The 23,137-nt window shown below is 46.1% G+C and overlaps 2 protein-coding genes across 2 annotated transcripts; both read left to right on the top strand.

Annotated features, from left to right (window-relative positions):
* Positions 1–911: 911 nt before the first annotated feature.
* CDSN (corneodesmosin) lies at positions 912–4,594 on the top strand. Its single transcript, XM_039220600.1, has 2 exons — positions 912–996; positions 3,096–4,594. The coding sequence occupies exons 1-2, from the start codon at positions 912–914 to the stop codon at positions 4,592–4,594; spliced, it is 1,584 nt and encodes a 527-aa protein (XP_039076531.1).
* Positions 4,595–8,753: 4,159 nt separating this feature from the next.
* Positions 8,754–10,086, top strand: CUNH6orf15 (chromosome unknown C6orf15 homolog). The gene is made up of 2 exons (XM_039220601.1): positions 8,754–8,848; positions 9,050–10,086. Exons 1-2 carry the CDS (start codon positions 8,761–8,763, stop codon positions 9,934–9,936), a joined length of 975 nt encoding a protein of 324 aa, XP_039076532.1. The 5' UTR covers positions 8,754–8,760; the 3' UTR covers positions 9,937–10,086.
* Positions 10,087–23,137: the final 13,051 nt, after the last annotated feature.

Genomic DNA, 23,137 nt, shown 5'->3' with positions numbered 1-23,137 from the left:
GACTGTCTGCAGGGCCACCACCTTTCCAATTAGTCTCATTAGCCTGTGGCTCACCCACTGGAGTCAGGGTCATCAGCCGTGGGGGAGAGGCCATGAGTGGCCTGTGAGTAACCTCAGACCTAGCTATGACAGGGGTTCCCAGCCCAGGCCTCTCCTCAGGCTGAGGGCCTGGTAACCAGCACCCTTCATACTATCCAAAGAGCACCCCTAGATGGGGAGAAATCAGGGAGCCGGTGTTTGGAGAGCAGATTCCTAGTTAAGAGGGAAAAGACTCATTCATTGATGGAACACGTAATGGTGTGTGGCAGGCATGGAACCTGGACAATGACAACGAGGTGGGGGGCGGGTGGTACTGGAGGTGCAGTGTGGAAAGTGGAGGCTGAGTGATGGATCCCAAGGAAAGGGGCAGATCCAGGGGCTGCGGATGGGAAGCCAGGTGGGGTTAACCATGCGGTGGGGTGGGGGACCGGAGCAGGTACTCTGTTGCGGACAGGAAAGTAGAAAGGTCCATGTCTGCTTGGAAGAAGTGGGACAGGTCAGCACCAGGGCCGGCAGGAGCGAAGGAGCCAGGTAACTGGGTCCTGTGGTGCGAGTGGCCACCTGAGTGGGCAGAGTGCCCAGTTCCAGGTTAGGTAATGAGGAGCATGGGTAGGCCGGTCAGGTGGCAGGAATCGTTAAGGGCCCCATGGCCACAGGTACCCCACACTGAAGCCACCTCTGCCGCTGAGTAGGCAGATGCCCCAACCAATTACTTCAGCTCCTCCCAGCCACACCAAGTTGCCCCGGGCACCTGCCCCTCCACCTCCCCACCCCTCCCCACAGTGACTCCTGCCCAGAGAATGTCCAGCCCTGGCATAAAGGCCCTGGGTTGTCCACGAGTTGCTGTCAGTCAGAAGGCTGCACAGTCCAAGATGGGCTCTTCGTGGGCACCCTGGAAGGGGCGTGTGGGAGGGCGAGGAATGATGGCGTTGCTGCTGGCTGGTCTCCTCCTGCCAGGTAGGAGGCTGGGGGCCCTGGGAGTGAAGGAAAGCAGGGAGGGGTGGCAGAGGAAGGATCAGACACCAGGTCAGAGGAGGCTGGAGGGATCCAGTGGTGGGAAGTGGGAGGACACACCGTCCAGAGAGAAACCAGGAGAGGACCTGGCAAGGGGGAAGGGCAGGGACTCTGGAATCTGAAGCTTGAGTCTGGACACTGGTCCTCACTGTCTCGTCATTCCAGGCAAGTTACTTTAACTTTCTGAGCCACAGTGTCTGAAACTCTAAAACAGGGTTAATGATAACACTTAGCTCTAGTTTCTCTGAGTCTCAAATTAAATAATGTATGTGACAAGTGCTTTGGAAATTCTAGAGCATTGTATAAATGTTGATTGTTGTTATTACTATTATCCATTATTAGAGCTCTAGAAGATGAAGACTGGATATTTAATAGTAATAATTGTTACCATTTATAGAATGCTTTTCATGTGCCAGACACTATTCTAACACTTTACATGATCAGTTTTTTTTTTAAAAAAGCTTATTTATTTATTTTGAGGGAGAGAGAGTGAGGAAGGGAGGAGCAGAGAGAGAGGGAGTGAGAGAAACCCAAGTAAGCTCTTCACTGATGGTGTGGGCCTCACTCATGAAGCGTGAGATCATGGCCTGAGTCAATATCAAGAGTTGGACGCTTAACCAAATGAGCCACCCAGGCACCCCTACATTACCATTTTTGATCAGAAGAACTTTAAGAGAGATTTGTTATTCTCATTGTACTGATGAAAACACTGAGGCTAGGCCAGTTTAGGAAACTGACTTAAGATCACAAATTATAAAGCAGTAAAGCCAGTATCCATCCAAACCAGGGTTGTGCTGTTGACCACCAGGTATTTGTAGTGACCCAGCCCATAGCCCCGTGGGTGGAGAGCAGGCCATGTGGCTTGGGGGAGTAGAGAAGGAGAGCAGGAATTCTCCATGGTTAGTGCAGTTGAATGAGGGGAGCTGAAGGCAGAGTTGGGATTTGGTGTGGAGGGGGACACAGAAAAGTTCTCTTTGTCGAGAGAATGGGTACATCACAGACTGAGGAGAAACTGGTTGTTGGTAGACAGATTTGGTCTCTCCAAATATATAAACTGAAGCTCAGAGAGGTTTAGTCACTTGCTAGTATGAAGCCCAGCCTATGCTTCCTGGGACCTTTAGGAGTTGAGTGGATGAAGAATGGGGGTAAGGTGAGCCTGGGGTTAGAAGCAAATGGTTGCTTAAGGGAAGAAGTGGTTTCACGTCTGTTAGGGATGTAAAAGCAGGAGACTGGAGGACAGGCAGACATGGCATGATAGCTGGGTGGGGAGAGAGGGAAGCTGATAATGGTCATGAGCCTGAGGGGAGGGTTCCATCCTCGTGTCCCTGAGCTGTGCCAGGACAGCAAGGGTGGCTCAGGGTGCGGTGTCCTGTCACGCTGTACCAGCAGGTTCTGAAGCAACAGTGGGTGCCCCCACATCCTGGCCCCCACCCAGCTTTCCTAGTATGGGCAGTGCTGAGATGGGAACAGAACTCCCACCCTTTACCCAAGCCTGGATTCTCCAGGGAGGCTGGTGACTGAATCTTAGTCCTCAAGTATCCTAGCCTCAGTCCCTCTGCCACTGGCTTCCTCTTTTCTTAGCGTCTCATTTGCTACTTTTCCTTTCCTTTCCAGTCCATTGTTGTTTGTTTTGTCTTCTCTTTCCATTTGGTCCCTCAGTCTCACCCGGGATTCTTTCCCTCAGGACTTAGCCCCATTTTGAGGGGTCTTCTCCTCCCCCATGCTCTGTCTCTCTGGGATCCTTCCTTTTAGCTCCTGCTACTTCTCTGTCCCACTTATTTTCCTTTAACACTGCCTACTTTGGAGTCTCATTTTCTTTTTCTCTGGTAGATGTTTGGCTTCTGTCTCTGCCCCCTCCCAGAACACGGAGACTGCCATTCCTTTGCAGACAACACCTGGTTCTCCCTTACCTTTCCACCTCAAAGTCGCTCTCCCTGCGCTCCTCTCAGGAGAAGTCAGAAGCAGTTGACTGAGATGGGCTTGAAAGCTGAGGTGGGAAGCCAAGCCACTCTGGCCCTCCCTAACCACTACTTCCTCCCCAGGGACCTTGGCTAAGAGCATCGGGACCTTCTCAGACCCCTGCAAGGACGCACGTATCACCTCCCCCAATGACCCCTGTCTCATTGGGAAGACTGGTTCCAGTAGCTTCAGTGGCCACAGTGGCTCCAGCAGCCCCAGCAGTTCCATTTCCAGTTCCAGTGGCTCCAGCGGCAGCTCTGGTGGTGGCTCCAGTGGTTCTGGTGTCTCCAGTGGTGGCTCCAGCGGATCCAGTGTCGCCCAGGGTGGTTCTTCAGGATCTTCGTTATTTAAGCCAGGAACAGGGTATTCCAAGATCAGCTACTCCTCAGGATCCAGCTCCTCCCAGTCGGGAAGCAGCTCCTCTCAATCAGGAAGCAGCAGCTCCTTCCAGTCCGGAAGCAGCGGTTCCCAACCAGGGTCTGGCTCAGCTCTACCAGTCAGTCATGATTCTTCCCGCTTACTAATAAGCTCTTCCCAGTCTGGAGGAAGCTCAAGCTCATCTGTTTCCCAAACTTCCTGGATATCCGGCAGTGGCGGCCAAAGGGTCAACTCTAACTTACGCCCCTGTAGTTCAGATGTCTCCGACTCTCCCTGCAGTGGGGGGCCCATCGTCTCACACTCAGGCTCCTACATCTCCAGCTCCCACTCTGTGTCAGGGGGTCAAAGGCCAGTAGTGGTGGTAGTGGAACAGCATGGCTCTGGTGGCCCTGGATTGGCTCAAGGTTCCCCTTGTAGCAGTGGTGGCCTTCCAGGCAAGCCGTGCCCCCCTATCACCTCTGTAGACAAATCCTATGGCAGCTATGAGGTGGTGGGTGGCTCCTCTGACAGTTATCTGGTCCCAGGCATGACCTACAGTGGGGGCAAAATCTATCCTGTAGGCTACTTCACCAAAGATAACCCTGTCAAAGGCTCTCCAGGGGTCCCCTCCTTTGCAGCTGGGCCTCCCATCTCTGAGGGCAAATACTTCTCCAGCAATCCCATCATCCCCAGCCACAGCTCTTCTAGTTCCAACATCTACCCATCAGGAGCTTCCTCGGCCATTGTGTTCCAGCCAGTGGGCTCTGGTGGGGTCCAGCCCTGTGGTGTTGGCTCCAAGGGGCCCTGCTCCCTTTCCAGTTCTGGAGTCCACAGCAGTTCTAGCATTTCCAGTAGTTCATCCTTCCATCCCTGCGGCAGTGCTTCACAGGGGCCTTGCTCTCCACCAGGCACTGGCTCCTTTAGCGGCAGCTCCAGCTCCAGCTCCCAATCCACCGGCAAAATCATCCTTCAGCCCTGTGGCAGCAAGTCCAGCTCTTCTGGTCACCCTTGTATTTCTGTCTCTTCTTCAACATTGAGTGGGGGCCCCGATGGTTCTCCCCAACCTGATCCTTCAGCTGGTGCCAAGCCCTGTGGCTCCAGCAGCTCTGGAAAGATCCCCTGCAGATCCATCCGGGACATCTTGGCCCAAGTGAAGCCTCTGGGGCCCCAGCTAGCTGACCCTGAAGTTTTCCTACCCCAAGGAGAGTTACTTGACAGTCCATAAGTTGTCCTTTGCATATGTGCATGTGTGGGCATACACATATATACACACACACCATCTCTCAGTTAGGAGAAGTCCAGGGGCCCAGGCATGGGGTTAGCTCAGTTTCCTTTCTCCTTTCCTAGAGATCTGTTCTATTTTCTCCATTGCTCCAATATGGTAGATTCCCCTTAAAACCTCTTTTTTCTTCATCTTCCCAAATTGTAGGCTCCAAATCCCTTTCCTCATTCTCTCCTACTGCTTAGATTCCCCTTGTACTATGGTGCCTTCCCTGCCAGATAACCACTCCCTAAAATTTCCTCTGTCATTTCTTTGAGAAGGTACAGTCCATTAGCTAACCCTACCATTCAGATTCTTGACTGGGAAACCCCTGAAATGCCTCAGAGTAACTCTGATTCCTGGATAAATCATTCCCCTTTCTCTCTGTTTGCCAAATAGCAAGTACAAAACTGTTACCTGAAAGCAATGACAACTTTTTACTGACCTCCCCTTGCCATCTGGTCAACGAACATGACATGCCATGGGGTTCTCACACTCCCAGTTTCACTTTCATCCTCCACTATAGAGCTCATCACACCCTCTGTGAGTTCCCAACACTCCTTGACTCTCAAGCTCTCCGTCTCAGTCCCCCTTCCTGGCTGCCACTTCCCTCAGTGCTCAGATGCTTCTCTGTGTGAGAGAGACACCAGGGCACCCTCAGTCCTACTGTCTATGGACCCTGGACAGATGGCTCAATAAACTGTGTGAACTAAATGCAGACTTTTGCCTTCTTGGAGTCCTTTAGGCCCTTACAGGCCCTGAGTAATGCTCTCCTATGCTTCTAGAGATCCTTGTGTCCCCCATTTTCATTCATAAGTTGGACCAGTATTTCTCTTATACTTTATAGCTCCTCCCACAAAGGAGGAAAACAATAAATATTTGTTGAACTGAAAGCAGAAGGTGGTCTCCAAAATCCTTCCTCCCTTTTCTTTCCTCTCTCACTGCTCCAAGAAATCCATTTCCTCTCCACTCCCCATTCACCTTGGGGTCTTCCCTTCTCCCTTTATGGGGCCCTAATTATTCTCTTCCCACCCTCACCCCACCCCACCTGCCTCCATGTAGGCTCCTTTCTTAGTTTGCCTCACTTACTAGATGCCATCTTCTTTCTCTGGGAGTCTGAGTATTGGTTTCTGGGTTTCTGGGGCATTTGGGACCTTGGGAAGCCTGGAATACAACAAGACCAGATTCCTGGTGACTGAGTGGGAGCCCAGGTGGGCGTTGTTCTGGGAGCTGGAGGTGGAGAGAGTAAAAGAGAGGATGGGAGCATGACAGGGAGTGCAGCCAAGCATGATGACTCACTAGCCTACATAAAAATGCCCCAGCCCATGGCAGAACAGAGGCAAGTGTTCTCTCCACCTCCACACTCTTGCTGTCTCTGCTGCAGTTCTAGAGTAAGATCTATGGGAGATGAGAAGGCAGAGTACTATAGTGGAGAAGGGGAGTGGCCTCTTTGGGAGAAGAGAGAGAAAGCAGAGGGTGGTGAGGGCCAGACAACTGTGTTTTGGAGACTGGGGTGGCGGGTGGGGGGGGGGAAGAGGGAGGAGGCTGGGCCAAGGAAGTTTTTATAGACCAAGGAGGGGAGAGTAGGCTATGCTTGTCCCTTCAGGAAGGACCTCACTACAAACCACATGTCACCTCTTGGAACCTCTGCTTGACTACAAAAGAATTTTTCCCAACCCTACAATCTAATTCATTCCCTGCTATTGGATAGTGTTAGCTGGTCCCAAATTTAGAGCTATTATTGAAATTCTAAGTCTTGACCAGCAGAAATGTGTTACATTGATCAGAAATAACCTGGGGCAGCTGAGCCACCTGCAGAGTTGACTGAAGACAGAGAAGGACTGCAGAATTGTCCTGTTTCTTTCATCACTGATGAGTCACACTTGGCCCAGCATCTAGCTCTGGACTACAGCCAATGACAGACATCGAGGCTCTTAGAGGCTCCATGCACCACAATTGCAGGATGGGTACAGACTCTGATGTGGGAATTACTCTAGTCTATGGTGTGATCAAAGTCAAGGGCTTTTGCAAATCTGCTGGATGTCACTCCAAAAGGACACTGTCCCCCACTGGCCAGTTCTGAATTGGAGCTCCCACTCATCTAGTAGCTAGTGATCAAGGACTGGAGATGAGGATGGGAAAGGAAAATCTAATAGCTTATTTTAGACTTCATGCAACCAGGGAAGCCTAGTCTAGGTGTTCCTGAGGCAACAGAGAAAATGAAGGCATTTAAACAATTTTTATTGTAAAAATTTCAAACATATTTAAGAGTAGACAAAGGAATTAATGAAACTCTATGCTTGCACCACCCAGCTTCAATGATCAATTCATGGCCATCTGACAACATTTAAAAACGCTCCTCTGCTGTTAGAATAGGGAATATCTACTCCTTTTCAGTATTTCTTATATTATGTGGACCCATTTGACCATCTGTAGTAGGCAAAATGGTATTCTCCCCAGCACCACCAAAGATACCCACATCATCTCTGGAACCTGTGAGTATATATGTTAGGTTACATAGTGAAGGGAAATTAATGTTGCAGACAGAATTAAGGTTGTTAACTGACTTTAGAGAGATTATCTTGGATTATTTGGGTGGGTCAATGTGTAATCATTACTGTTCTTAAATGTGGAAGGGGGAAGAAGAAAAGGTTAGAGTGATGCAATGTAAGAAGATTCTATTGTTTCTGGCTTTGAACCATAATCCAAGGGGTCCATAATCCAAGGAATGCAGGTGGCCTCTAGAAGCTGAGAAATGCAAAGAAATAGATTCTCCCCTAGAGCCTCTAGAAAGGAACACAACTCTGGTGACTCCTTGATTTTAACCAGTGAGAACTATGTCAGCCTTCTGATCTTCAAAATTGTAAGATAATAAATTTGTATGGTTGTAAGCCAATAAGTTTGTGGTTGTTGCAGCAGTGGTAGGAAAATTAATACACCATTATCTCTCTTTTTAAAATTTTATTTATTTTATATTATTTTATTTTTTGTTATTTTTAAATGTTTATTTATTTAATTTATTTTTTATGTTTATTTATTTTTGAGAGATAGAGTGCAAGCAAGCAGGGGATGGGCAGAGAGAGAGGAAGACACAGAATCTGAAGGAAGCTCCAGGCTCTGAGCTGTCAGCACAGAGCCCAGCACGGGACTCAAACCCACGAGCTATGAGATCATGACTTGAGCCGAAGTCGGACACTTAACCCACTGAGCCACCCAGGCACCCCATTGTTTATTTATTTTTGAGACAGAGAGAGAGAGAAGGAACGAGGGAAGGACAGAGAGAGAGGGAGACACAGAATCAGAAGCAGGCTCCAGGCTCTGAACTGTCCACACAGAGCCCAACGCAGGGCACAAGCTCATGAACTGTGAGATCATGACCAGAGCCGAAGTCGGATGCTTCCGACTGAGCCACCCAAGCAGCCCTATTCATTATATTTTTGAGAGAGATTGCAAGCAGGGCAGGAGCAGAGAGAGAGGGGGACAGAGGATTTGAAGCGGGCTCAGTGCTGACAGCAGAGAGCCCAATGTGGAGCTCAAACTCATGACCTGAGTTGAAGTTGGACCCTCAGCAGCTTAACTGACTGAGCCATTCAGGTGCTCCAATACACCATTATCTCTTAAGGATGGAAACCAGATCTATTTCCTTAGATACAAGGTCTCATCTAGGAGTAGCATCTCTGATGGGGGGCACTTCTGTTGATTGGGGTCAAGGCAAAGGAGCTTTAGGGATGCATGAGAAAGGGGTGTTGAAGAGAATGATCTTGATCCCAAAGAGAAAGTGAAGAGAATCAAGTGTTTCTATTACTGAGAAGGCAATGAAGAGACTGGGACCCTAATGGCAAAGATCCTCCTATGCTTGGTGTAGGGAGCCAGGGCAGGGTAGGACTGGCAATCAGCTGTGAACCAGGACACTCGGGTCAGGAAGGGGTGGGGAACTTGAGGAAAGGATCTGGGAGTGGAAACACCCAGCTTCCCTGGGACATTCAAGTGGCACCTGTTGCCACAGACTGAATTAGGAATGAGAGTGGAATGTAAGGCTTATTATCTGCACAACCACTGGCTCAGCTTGTTTCTGCTGTCCCCTGCCCCACTGAGAGGATAAAGGGCTTGCTGTCTTGGTGCAGAGACAGATGTTAGAGCCGAGCAAGATGCAGGGCTGCATGGTGGGGAGCAGGGCTATTCTGGGCCTGCTTCTTCTGATCTGTCTTCATCTTCCAGGTATGGAGGCTGTGCCCAACCCTTGTGCAGGAGGAGACTCGGGGCTCCAGCGGAGCTGGAATTGAGGGAAGGAGTAAAGGCCGGGGGGGGGGGTCCCTTGGGTCCTTGGGGAAAATGAAGGGGCTTGAAGCAAAAAGAGGCAGGGGATCATGGAAGGCAAACATCCAGTCCATTGGCTGCCTCCTCTTCCCTTTTCCTCAGGCTTCTTTGCCCGAAGCATTGCTGCAGTGGAGGAGATAGTTCTCCAAGACTTAGGAACCAGCTTACCTCTGCTTGAACAACCTTCCTTGACCAGCCACTCCAACTCTGAACTTCCTCAGCCAAAACCAGACCCTGGGCCAAATGATTTAACAAGGGTTCCTCTAAAGCCCAATGCTTCTCCATCAGATGGCTCCCAACCTGCAAGAGGTTCTGGGGTTCAGAGGTGGCCCCCAACTGAGGACCTGCCCTCCATGGATCCCTGGCCCTCTGAGGATCCTTGGAAGATGAGGGCTGCCGCCACTGAGAACCACGTGGGGGAAGTGCTGCCTGAAAAACTGTCTTTCCTTTCTGATGCTGTTGCCCTTTCACTGGGCAGCAGTCCTTGGCCTGCAGGGCCCTCTGCACGCTCCATAGGCCCCATACCTGAGGCTCTACTCCTCCACCAGGACTCTGAGTCTAGATGGCCATTCCATTCTAATGTTCTGGGAGCCCAGAGAGAAATCTTTGCCCAACGCCCACCCTCTCTTATTAACAGGATTCGACAGCCACTGCCACCTGGGCACCCCTGGGGAACCCTAAATCCAAGTGTGTCCTGGGGAGGTGGAGGTCCTGGAACTGGATGGGGAACAAGGCCCATGTCACACCTTTTGGGAATCTGGGGTATCAGTAATCAATACCCAAGTACTAGCTGGGGGAATCTTAACCAGTATCCAGGTACTAGCTGGGGAAATATTAACCGGTATCCAGGAGGCAGCTGGGGAAATACTCATCTACGCCCGGGTATTAATAATCAGTTTCCTCCCAAAGTTCTCCATCCTACTGGCTTTTCTTGGAACATCCCAGCTGGCTTCCTCAGTTCTCAAAACCCTGGGTCACAGTGGGGTTAGGAGAAAATCCTAAGTTGGAAATCAGAGAATGGAGTCCTGCTCCCTCCAGTATGCAGTATGAACTAAATCAAGACTCAACCAGTGTGTTTTCTAGCACCACCTCCTTTCCACTGCCTCCTCTGTTCCCCCCTTGCTGAACTCCAATAAAACACAAGCAATTACTAAATTTTCTCCTTCTCTGTGTGTTTGTTTCTGGGTGCAAAGTAAAGTGAGTTTTTCCCATCCCCATGTTTTAGCCATGCCCATGTGTCTCTAGGATCTTCAGACACTCTTTTGCTCTCCCCTATCCTTTGCAAAAGATCAAAGCCCAGGTGTTTGAGGTTGGAGCTTCATAGCCTCACCCTGGTGGGGTGGGAAAGCTGGTTCCAGGATTGTCTTAAAATCCGAAGAGGGGAGAAAGGGCAGCAAGACTAACTGAGATGGCACCTGTGGCAGAAGGGAAGGGTGAGGTCCAGAAGTTAGTACCAGGGCCAAGTGGGAAATGAATACCCTTTGATTCAGAGAATAAGAGTCAGAGAAATTAATTTTTTGTCTCTGCTTATCTATTCTTCCCCAGAAACACAAGCTTCTTGGAAACAGAGGATGCATTGATCTCTTCTCTTACATGCATCACTTGGCACATTGTGCCCTAGAGAACCAAGACTTTGAACATTTGCTGAATGAATAGTACACTTCAAAAAGGAAGAAAGTAAAGGGAGAAGGGAAAGGGAAAGAAAAATCCTGGGAATCAACAATCCTACCTGCAGCTGTGTTTGCTGCTTTTATTCCCAGTTAATGACACAGTCTCTTCTTTTGGTCACACAGTTGATTGTGACAGGCTCTGTCAGCCTGTTGATTTCCCTGGAGCTCAGCACCCTGCACAGGAGTTGGAGTGAGGCAGGGAGGGGCATTCTAAGTGCACATGGAGATTAGCAGAAGCTGGCTGGGGGTGTTGGGGTTTCCAGAAGGGTGCACTCCTGGTGGTCATGCCATGTCTTTCCCTGTGCCATGCATGTACTTCACCAGAGTGATTCAGGCGTATGTACCCTGAGATAGTTTGGGGATCACCCCAGATCCCAGGAATTGGTCAGACTGTGGGGAGGAAGTAGGAGAAGAATAAACACCAGAATTGGAGAGATCGGGAGCTGTGTGCCTGACTATGAGGTGGGCATTCTTAGAGAAAATTCTCGGATCCTGGTGTCTGCCACAATACTCCATCCTGTGCCAAGAACTCCTTCTCAGGACACCTTCCATCACCAACCACACTCCCTTCTGTATCACCTCAACCTTGCTCCCCCAATTCTTTCCCACCTTGGATTCTTGGTTTCTCCCTTTTTGGGGCAGCTGGTTCTGTTTTCAGCATCTGTCTCTCCCACAAGGCCAAGCTTATTCTTTTGGCTTGGGGTCTCATTTCTCTCTATCCTTCTTTCTGGTTAATGATTTGCCCTTTTAAATTCCACTCAGAAGGGTGCTTGGCTGTCTCAATTGGTGGAGAATGTGACTCTTGATTTCAGCGTTGTGAGTTCAAGCTCCACATTGGGTGTAGAGATAACTTTTTAAAAAAGTTCAAATTCCAAGTCAGCACCTCCTCTTCTGTTCCTCATACTCCCTAGAGTGTAAGCACCATGTGTCTATTTTGTTCACTGCTGCAATCCTAGCACCACATTGTCTGGACCAAGGGCAGATCAGTGAACCCCCTCCTTCTGACTCCCTGTTTTGTCTCTTCTTCTACCTTATTCCTGAGCCAAAGAGTTGCACACCAAGTCTAATCTGTCCTGTCTGGCCTTCCCAGAGCCTCACTGACATTTCTTTCCAAACCCTACATAGCTCTTCTCAGCTCATAAAATGCTCTGTACACTCCATCATTTAACCCTCATTACTTTCTGTGAGGAAGGTATTACAAGATGAAGAAACTGAGGCCCTGAGAGCTTAAGCAATTCACACAGTTACATAGCTAACAAGTGACATAGTCAGTGACTCAAACCAAATTTTTATCATGATCTGTCCAGGGAGTGTTCAAGTACAATATGCAATTAACAAAAACCCACGTCACTTTTATTGAGTACTTACTATGTGTCAGATTCCGGATAGGGTACTCTCACACACACCCTTCTAGCTAATCCCCACACTTCTATCAGGTAAACACTGCTGGACCCACTGCACAGGTGGAGATACCAAGGCCCAGAGAGGGAAGGGAGCCAAAGCTTGCACAGAGGTAACACTGTGGTACTTGCTGCTGATGGAGGTCCTGGCTAGTTGTGGCCAGCCCCACCAGAGTGGTCTTTGTCTTAAGGTCAGCTGTTGCTTAAAAAAACAAAAACTAAAAATGAACAGGGATGGGTCAATAATTGCTGACATGATAAAGGTCCCAAGGTTTCCAGTGGGAGCTGCTGCTGGTGCACTGATTTTTCCTTGTCTATTAGTGGTTCATCGTTGGAAGTAGCAGCTGGAACAGCAAGAGTCATTTCTCTTCTCCTAGAAGGGAAGGTGCTGAGATATGAAGAGCACCCGTCTAGAAGTCAGAAGACTGAGGTTTCCTTCTGTGTACACACACAGCCTTCTCTGCCATATCAAAGTGAGCTAGTCACTTACCTTTGTGGACCTTAATTTTCTCATCTGTAAAGGGCAATGAAAGCAGATATCCTGTCTGTCTCACAGGGTTGTTATGGATCATGAAAAAGTGCATTAGAGACTGAAAAACTCCGAGCACAGCAAGGGATTGATTACAATGCCGTACTTGGTCCCACTGAGGCAGTCCCAGTGGGGCCATGTAGAAGGATACTTCTGACCCCACAGCAGGAGGCTTGTCTGGTGAAATGGTCACTGCTGACTTCATAGTTGATTGTTGAGGCTGGTGTGATGTTTCCCAATGGGAGTTACACTCAAGAGAATTTTCCAAGATCCAGAAAGGAGAGTTGGCTTCTCATTTAAACATTTCATTCCCCCAAAGAAACTATGTTCAGTCAGATGTTCTTTTTTTTTTTTAAGATTTTGTTTTAAAATAATCTCTACACTCCAACACCGGGTTCGAACTCACAACCCTGAGATCAAGAGTTGCATGCTCCACTAACTAAACCAGCCAGGTGCTCCCAGATGTTCTTTACTTACACACATACTCCTGGGTGATAATAGTAATAGCTCTTTTACCATATATTTATCACAAATAAAATGTGTTACAGGGTTATTTCCGTTCCAAAAATTCTGGGATGTAGATTAAATAAGTAAATAAAAAACTGAAATTTTATTATTTCTATCTTACAGGCGAAGAACCTGAGGCTCAGGAATGGTAGGTAATTTGTGTAAGGTCACACAGTCAGTAAAAGGTGGAGCTTGGTTATGGTGCCATTCAGAAACTGCAAACATGGGTGAGCAGACTGCACAGAGCAGGTCAAAGCGAAGTTCCCCAGCCTGCACAGCTTCATGGCCACCTTCAGTCCTTTCTCCAACAAATCCACTATCATCCATTTTTTCATGTCACCTAAAGGCCAGCAGTTAGGTTTGTGTTTTCCTTCTCTCTCTAAGACCAAATGCTTACGTCTTTCTTGTGTTCCTCTTATTGGAAAGATGTCCCCTATTGTCTTCTTCCTATCTCTTTCTAGGTCAGCATTTTCTTTTTGCTGTCAGGAAACTGGTGGGCACAACCTGGAGACACCTTTATTAACCCATACTGCCTCATGTGAGACTGAGCACACAAGCCCTCAGGAATATCAGTCACACATCAGGGTTTCCACATACAGAGCATCCTGGTTGTGGATGTCTGTATAGTCCAGGGAAGTGGGAGCAGAGTAGGCACTTCAGGTCTCATAGAGGTGGTTGTGGCTGGCATAGGAATGGACATTTCACACTTTCGGTAGCAATAGCTCTTCTACAGGTTGTTTAGGCCTCAGGTAGACAGAGATCAAGGGGGTGGATATGATTTATCCCAATCTGGTAGTTAAGCTGGTGATATAGGTATTGTTTGTTCTAAAGGAGCAAACTAGGCTGGTGTGAAATGATTTCTGATCCTAGACAGGGCCTACCTAGACAAGGCCTATTGTGGAAATGTGGGAGAAACAAATTGTGAAATAGTTTTAAGGCCATTTAGTCCTTCTTGGTCTCAGCATGGTGGTCATAACTGATAGAGTGGAAACTCTGTCTCCTTTCCTGTGCTCAAACTGCCACTTGGCTACCTGGGGCCACCTATCAGTATTCCCCTCTGGTGGGGTCTGACTGCCCACCCCACGTGTGGGGCTTTCCCTGTTGCCTTACTCCATCAAAACCCACTGCTCTCGCTCTCTGTTCACTGTGACACTGTAATATGCTGAATTAAGAATTAACCTTGTTAGTGATTAATAGGGGCAAAGGTGATGAATCTAGAAAACCAGTCTATGTTAGTGGACCCTTAGCTGTGTGTCTTCCAGCCTGAAAACTCAGGACCCCTCTCCTCCTGCCATTGCCTAAAGGACTTTAAGACACTTTAATGTAAAGTTTGTTACCCTTATGAATTTATTAAACAATTAACAGCATTAAGCCACATTCTTCAATTTATGTACTACTTACACAACTCCTACATAAAAGCTTACTAATTTAATAAACCAAATTTATGCAAACATTAAATAGTGGTTCACATTTACACTAACTTATGCATTTAATGAAAATCTCAAGTCTGATATGTAAGATGCTCTTAAATGTCTTAAACCCCCAATGAAACAAACAAATGTAAAAGTTATAATGTTGATAACACTGATAACTTGACTTCCACTAAAAATCAGAAGGCTAGGGGCACCTGGATTCCTCAGTCAGTTGACCATCAAACTCAGGTAATGATCTTGTGGTCCTTGGCTTTCAAGCCCCACATCGGGTTCTGCACGACAGTGAGGAACCTGCTTGGGATTCTCTCTCTCCTTCTCTCTCTGCCCCTCTCCCGCTTGCACTCTGTCTCTCTCTTTCTCCCAAAAATAAATAAACATTTAAAAATGTTAAAAAATCAGAAAGCTAGCTCTATGGATTTAAACTCATTTCTTCATTCTTCTTCTTTTTAAAGTTTATTTATTTTGAGAGAGAGAGAGAGACAGAAAGAGAGAGAGAGAGAGAGAGAGTATGAGCAAGGGAGGGGCAGAGAGAGAGAATCCCAAGCAGACTACATATTGTCATCTCAGAGTCCAATGTGGGACTCCATCCCAGGAACCGTGAGATTCCTGAGCCCACCTGAACCAAAATCAAGAGTCAGATGCTTAACCGACTGAGTCTCCCTGCGCCCCCTCATTATTTTTCTTCTCTTTCCTCTTCCATTCTTGGACTACCTTTCTAGGATGCCAGTATTTTTTATTTTATACCATCCTGAGGTTTCAATAATCTTGGGATCTGCATTTTGACCACCTGAGTTTTGGCTGGAAGTGAGGCTGGTTGCATGGCTTACAATTCAAATCTGGGCTGCTAGTAACCAGCATGAACTGCTATTCTTTCTGCTCACCCTCCTTCCCCTTTTGAAGAACAGAGTCCCTGACTATACTGCAAAGCTGTTGCACCATCTCACATTCCCCTTAGAAGCTGTGTATGAAGCTTCTAAGTTTTCCATATTCGTGTCAGCACTTGTTATTACTTTTCATCATACCTGGCTTATGGATGTGAAATTGTATCTCACTGGAGGATAAACTTTTTAAAGTGGGTAGATCTTAGAATTTTGTAACCCATTGTCTCACCTTAATATAGCATACTTAAATCCCTCCTCAGGCGCTTAGGTGGCCCAGTTGGTTGAGCGTCCAACTCTTGCTTTTGGCTCACAGTTTGTGGGATCAAACCCCAAGTGGGGTTCTGCACTGACAGTGGAGAGCCTGCTTGGGATTCTTTCTCTCCCCCTCTCTCTACTCCTCCCCACACATGCATGCTTTCTCTCCTTCTCAAAATATATAGGTAAACATAAAAAAAAAAATCCCTCTTGACCAGTTTTCTCTCATTATGAGATAATGACTAGATATATTAGCATCATTAAATCTTATGCATTTCTTATTTATACTTTATTATAATTAGTAGGACAATCTAGAATCTTCTAGGAGGTGAGGAATTGGGTTGATTTTATTAGCTCTCTTTTTTAGTGATGTTTTGGTTAATTTATTGTCTTGGTATCTACTATTGAAACCACCATCTCTTTCATTGTTGCCTCTGACCGTATCCCTTGTCAGACATTCTCATTTCTGTTAAAGTTCTATTTACAGTGGGGCTTCTTGGTTTTCTCAGAATTCTTTTCTACTTACAAAGATGAAAGTGCACCTCTTTCTGCTTCATAAACGGACACATAATTGATAGAAGAAACAAAATGAACAATTCCCTTTTTATTAAAATCAATTTTGAAGAACTCCATTCTTTTCTTTTACAAGCTTTCTTTTGTGTACTTTGTATTAACTTTTATTTTTTGAATATTGTAATGATCTCATGGCCTTCTACAGCATCTATTTACTTCAATAAACCCTAATTATCATGTTTCCCCTCATTCTCTTTCTTCTCACGTTTAACTGTCTTCAAGTGAACAATGGGAGCTCCTTTAAGCTGCCTCCTTTGTCCTTCTATGTTATTTATTTATTTAACCTTTACCAAAAAATCAAGTATAATTAACATAGTATTATATTAGTTTCAGGTGTACAATATACTGATTCAACAATTCTATACATCACTCACTGCTCATCACAAGTACACTCCTTAATCCCTATAACCTGTTTCACCCATCCCTCCCTCTGGTAGCCATTAGGTTGCTCTACAGCTAAGAGTCTGCAGGTACCCTGGTAGCTCAGCCGGTTAATCATACAACTCTTGATTTAGACTCTAGTCATGATCTCATGGTACGTGGATTTGAGCCCTGCATTGGGTCCTGCCACTGCAGAGCCTGCTTGGGATTCTCTGTCCCTCCCCAACTCACGCATGAACATTCTCTTTCTCTCAAAATAAAGAAAGAAACTTAAGAGGAAAAAGAAACTTGTCTCTTGTTTTCTCTCTTTTTTTCTCTTTATTCATTTGTTTCTTATAATCCACACGAGTGAAACCATATGATATTTGTCTCTCTTTGACTTATTTCACTTAGTATTATACCCTCTAGATCCATTCACCTTATTGCAAATGGCAAGACTTTATTATTTTTTTATGGCTGAGTAGAATTCTAGTGTGTGTGTGTGTGTGTGTGTGTGTACCACATCTTCTTTATCCATTCATCTACTGTTGGACACATAAGTTGCTTCCATATTTTGGCTGTTGTAAATAATTCTGTAGTAAGCATAGGGGCACATGTGTCTTTTTGAGTTAGAGGCTTTGTTTCCTTTGGATTACTGCCTATGTTTTCTTCTTGGGGTTTTATTGTTCCATTTTGAATTTATTTTGTGTATGGTACAAGAAAGTGGTCCAGTCTCTTTCTTTTGCATATTGCTGTCCAGTTTTCCCAACACTGTTTATTGAAGAGTTCCATCCCTTCACTTCCCTTTGTTCTTTTTAACACATTCTTTGCTATTCTTGAGGCATTCTTTCTTTCTGGCAACAACAGAACATTCAAGTACTGTCCTGATTTTTCTCTTTCCTGAGACATGGACTCAGCTATCATCCAAGCCTTGCATTCTAGGGGGTCCTAGTCTCTTTCAGGAAAGAACAGTATTTGAAACCAAAGGCAAGGTGTTGGGTGTCCATATGAGAGTTGATTCAAAATACTACCTTCTTGGGGTGCCTGGGTGGCTTAGTGGGTTGAGCGTCTGACTCTTGATTTCCTCAGGTCATGATCTGAGGGTTGTAGGATAAAGCCCCTTGTTGGGCTCTGTGGTGGGCATGGAGCCTGCTTAAGATTCCTTCCCTCTCTCTCTGCCCCTTCCCTGCATGCACTTTCTCTCTCTGTCTCTTTCCCCCACCCCCCAAAAAACCTAACGTATGGGGTACTTGGGTGGCTCAGTCAGTTAAGGATCCAACTCTTGATTCAGGTCATGATTTCACAGTTCATTAGGTCAAGCCCCACATCAGGCTCCTCATTGACAACAGGGAGCCTGCTTGGGATTCTCTCTCCCTCTCTCTCTGTCCTTCTCTACCCCAAAATAAATAATTAAAAAAAAAAAACACATTTAAAAATGTTACCTCCTCTGTTGGCCACTTTCAAGATAGACAGTTTACATTGAGTTTGTTAACTTAATATAATAGGTTAATTGTTTTCTACTTTTATTTGATCTGTGTGTCATTAACCATGAAGATTTCGACATCACCAAGAGACTAAAGGAAGAGAACATACTCTGGACCAGGCTGTGTGGAAGGAAGTGAAGTCACATGTGGAGGCTAATGTAGGTGTGGGGAAGGTTGGAGGATGTGAATTAGGCAATATTCAGGTAAACTGAGGTTATGATTGGGAGCCAGTTCACTGCCGAGATTTTGAAGTGACTGGACTGGGACAGGGTGAAGTGTTCAGTGATATTTTCACCTGGTAGGGCCTGTTTGAGCTATACTCATTTGGTGTGAGACCATATTCAATCCTGTTAAGGGTTGAACTATGTACAAGATATGTGGAAGTCCTAACTGCCGGTACCTAAGAATATGATCTTATTTGGAAAGAGGGTCTTTACAGAGGTAATCAAGGTAAAATGAGGTCATTAGGATGGGCCTTAGTTCAATAGGACTGATGCCTCTATAAAAAGGGGAGGGCACCTGGCTGGTTCAGTCAGTAGGGCACGCGACTCTGGGTCTTGGGGTTGTGAGCTGGACCCCTACATTGGGTGTGGAGATTACTTAAAAATAAAATCTTTTTGGGAGGTGCCTGGGTGGCTCAGTCGGTTAAGCATCTGACTTCAGCTCAGGTCATGATCTCACAGTTGGTGAGTTTGAGCCCTGTGTTAGGCTCTGTGCTTATAGTTCAGAGCCTAGAGCCTGCTTCAGAGTCTGTGTCTCCCTCTCTCTCTGCCCCTTCCCAACTTACACTCTGTCTCTCTCTCAAAATGAATAATAATAATAATAAAATGCCATCTATAAAATATTTTAAAATAGGGGAGGGGCGCCTGGGTAGCTCAGTCGGTTAAGCATCTGATTCTTGGTTTTGTCTCAGGTCATGATCTCATAGTCATGGTCTCCCCGTGTTGGGCTCTGCTCTGGGTATTGAGCCTGCTTAAGATTCCCTCTCTCTCTCTTTCCCTCTCCCTCTGCCCCTCCCCTACTCTCTCTCTCTCTCAAGAAAATAAAAAAGTAAAAATAAAGGTGGAAAAAGACAATGTGAAGACACAAGGATAATGTCATCTACAAAACACTGAATGCCCAAGGCCACCAGAAGCCAGGAGAGAAGCATGGAACAGATTCTCCCTCACAGCCCTCAGAAGGAACCAAACCTGCTGATACCTTGAGTTCAGACTTCTAACTCCAGAATGCAGAGGCAACAAATTTCTGTTGTTTCAGCCACCCCATTTGTGGTACTTTGTTATGGCAGCCTGAGAAAGTTAATTATAAATCCTTTAACATATATCTCTCCAGCCTTCTCTCCAGGATCATCATATAAGTTGTCACGAGCCACCTGCAACTAAGTGTAACTTTAAGATACTTTCTTGAGAGCAGGTTACATTATTCATTCATTTCACTGTTGATGCTTTTTACTTTTTTAAAAATGTTTATTTACTTCGGAAGAGAGAGACAGAGAGAGAGCAAGCAGGGGAGGAGCGGAGAGAGAGGGAGACACAGAATCCAAAGCAGGCCCCAGGCTCTGAGCTGTCAGCACAGAGCCTGATGCAGGGCTGGAACTCACAAGCTGTGAGATCATGATCTGAGCTGAGGTTGGACACTTAACCGACTGAGCCACCCAGGTGCCCCTCATTTCACTGTTAGTATTGTGCACTTACTAGGTGCAGGTACTGTGACTGCAGTAGGGAACACGATTCACCTGGTCCTTACCTCCTAGAAGTTACAGGTTAATGGGTGGAGAAAGAAATGATCTCATAGTTAGACAAAGAATACTGAATCTAAAATATTCTTCAGAATATTTTATTTAGAATAGATACGTTAGTGTGTGTGTGTGTGTGTGTGTGTGTGTGTGTGTGTGTGCGCGCGCGCGCGCACGTGTAAAATGGTTTGGGGAATGGCAGCTGTGGCGAGGCACCTTCCAGGTAGAAGGAGCACCGAAATGAAACCCTGTGGGTAGGCCTGGAGCATCTGCACAACTGATGGAAGCCTGAGGCCACAGAAGGAGGCTAAGGGGCGGGGCCGAGGCAGATCATGTGGGGAGCCTTGTAGCACCTCTTAGAGATTTGGGGTTTTATCTGTATCTGAAGAACCACGGGAATTCAGAGTTTGAAGCAGGGGAATAATGGGATAATATTTGCCTTTTAAAATTATTTCCCTGGGTAGAGGAGGAATTGAAGGGGAATGGGATGAGCTAAAGGATAGATTTTGATCATCTGGGGACCTTCAATAATGTGAGAAATGAGTGTTTAGAGCACTGACAGCCAAGATAAGATGCTCTGTATTTGCCAGGGGCTGACGCCAGCAGGGCAAGTCACCCTGACAGGAAATGACTCCTCCGCTGGAACAGTGCCTGCTTTGCGTACAGGGAGGTGCTTCAGTTTAATTATTAAATTTGTTTCCTGTTTCTGCTCTTCTTTCTCACCTGGGGATCCTCGTGGCCTCCTGCCTGGGTGGTTACAGCAACTCCTAATTGGCCTTGTACCCATAAGCTTTGCCTTCTCTGGCCCGTCCTAAAGTCAGCTCAAGCTGGGGAGAGGGGCGAGTCATAGTTATTGTTTAACAGACTTACAGATTTACAAGATGAAGAGTTATGAGGATGCATGGTGGTGAGGGCTGCCCAACAGTGTGAGTGGATTTAATATTACTGAACACTTACTCATGGTCCAGATGGTAAATTTTATGTTGTTCATATTTTCATACACATACACAAATTCGGTTCCTGTCAGACTACTCCCCTGCTCAATTATCAGCTGTTGCAGAGCCTGGAACTTGCGCTGAAGGTCATTCCTGGGTGGCCAACTGCCACTCTGGATTTTGGCTTCCTCTTCTCCTCACCCTCATCCGTGGGTCCTGCTCTGTGCTGGCTCAGACATCACCAGTGGAACTCAGAGAGGGTCTGCAGAAGCAATGAATTCATGTGCTCATGCACCAGACCCCTGCCCAGCCCATCTATAGGTGCCCATCCCGCAAGCCCTTGGCCACTCTCAGGTTTTGCTGTGCTTCACATCCACCTCTTCCTTTTCTGCCTGCTAAATGGTCCATTCAGGCATAAGAGAGTCCAGTTCCAAAAGATTTTAACAAAACCTGGGGAATCCTGGGAAGTTACAGTGGGGGAAATAGGAAGAGGGAAGAGGTGGAATTATGTTTGTTTAGGAGAAAGACTCAATGTACTGATTAATCTTGGATGTTAAATGGAAATATAATTTTAGATAGCTTTGTTAAAAATTTAAGGGTAATCACACATTCCACTAGAACTTAAAGGTCTGTTTAAACCAATGGGTGGCCTAAAATGACAACACAGAAAGTGATCCTTTTAGTGAAAATCAGAAAAGAAAAAAAAAAACAGAAAAAGAAATAATATAGATACACAGCTTGGTCTCCATTTTTGGTCTCTGAGCTAAGGTTGTTGAGATGACTCAATCAAATAATTATATGTTTAGTGCTGAACATTGAGTCCTGTACAGTAAGAATTCAACATATTGCTATTACTATTATTACAATTCATTCTAATTCCAAACAACCTTCCAATACAGGCATTATCAATATTAGAAATGAGGAAAATAAGGCTCAGAGAGGTTTAGTAACTTGCCTAAAGCCACACAGCTAAGTTAGCTGAAAGTTCATCACTCCATGAGTTGTGGCAAATGTGCATACCACGAGTGAGAGGCACCATGGTGCTAAGGAAATTTGGGAATAATCAAGGACAATCAAAGTGTAACCCCAGGAAGCATGCCTGGAGGGAGATCATGACTCAGGAAGAAAAACGGAATCTATGGTTCTGGGCCCCATCTGAAGAAAGAATGTAGCTGCAGAAGAGGGTGGCCTCTATGGGATCTAGAAAAGGGGTAGGGGTCCAGGGGACAAGAATTGTGAACTGTTTGATCATCACTCTGTGGCGAGACAGGCCTGTTCTGGCTAGGAGTGTTCTTTGTATTGCAGCCTGTTTTTAATCAGCAGCCCCAAGTGGCTGTGATGTCAAGTGCATAATAACACTGAACTCATGGTCATGCCCTACATATCAAAAGATGGGTGGAGAGAGAAACTTATGTCAGTTTGAGGGAAGAATATGTGTGCCACCTATTTCATATTACACTAGAATCTCTCCCTGGATTAAGCCTGCCCAACAGCACAGGCACATGCATTGCATCGCTCCCAGTCTCAGGAAAAGGAATAGCTGAGCCATTTCCTGCAACTCTGGTCTCTTTATTTTATGGACACTGGGTACCATGTGATGACTGTGTCTCCTCCCTGTTTGAACTGGCTGCTGGAGAACTAAGTTCTGAATATGTGGTCCTCTTCCCAGCATGTTTGTATTCTTCATTTTATCTGATTTTTCTAACTTTTCATTTTCCCTAGTTGTAATTCTTTTTTAAGATTTTTGGTTTTTTTTTAATTTTTAAAATGCAAAGACAAGTGTCTTTTTAAATGTTTATTTATTGAGAGAGAGAGAGAGAGAGAGAGAGAGAGAGGACAAGTGGGGAGAGGCAGAGAGAGAGGGAAAGAGAGAACCCCAAGCAAGCCCCATGCTCGACATGGAGCGGAACTTGGGGCTCAGTCTCACCACCAAGAGATTCACAACCTGAGCCAATATCAAGAGTAAGATGCTTAACTGACTGAGCCACCCAGGCGCCCCATAACGTTTTTAATATTCCCTACACTCAACACGGGGTTCAGACTTACAACTCCAAGATTAAGAGTCACATCTCTTACTGGCTGAGCCTGCCAGGCACCCCTTTAGTTGTATTTTTTAAAATTTTATGTATTTATTTTAATCTATCTATCTATCTATCTATCTATCATGTATCTATCTATTTCAGGAATAGAATTTAGTGATTCATCACTTACATATAACACCCAGTGCTCATCCCAACAAGTGTCCCCCTTAATGTCCCTCACCCCTTTACCTTTTCCCCCCACCCAACACCTCGCCAGCCACCTTCAGTTTGTTCTCTGTATTTAAGGGTCTCTTATGATCCCTCTCTATTTTTATATTATTTTTTCTTCCCTTATGTTAATCTGTTTTTTATCTTTCAATCCACACAGTATTGAAATCATATGATAT

This window comes from Hyaena hyaena, unplaced genomic scaffold, assembly GCF_003009895.1.
Source record: "Hyaena hyaena isolate Hyena2069 unplaced genomic scaffold, ASM300989v1 scaffold_906, whole genome shotgun sequence".
Taxonomy (NCBI): Eukaryota; Metazoa; Chordata; class Mammalia; order Carnivora; family Hyaenidae; genus Hyaena; species Hyaena hyaena.
This window is presented reverse-complemented; position numbering and strand designations above follow the sequence as displayed.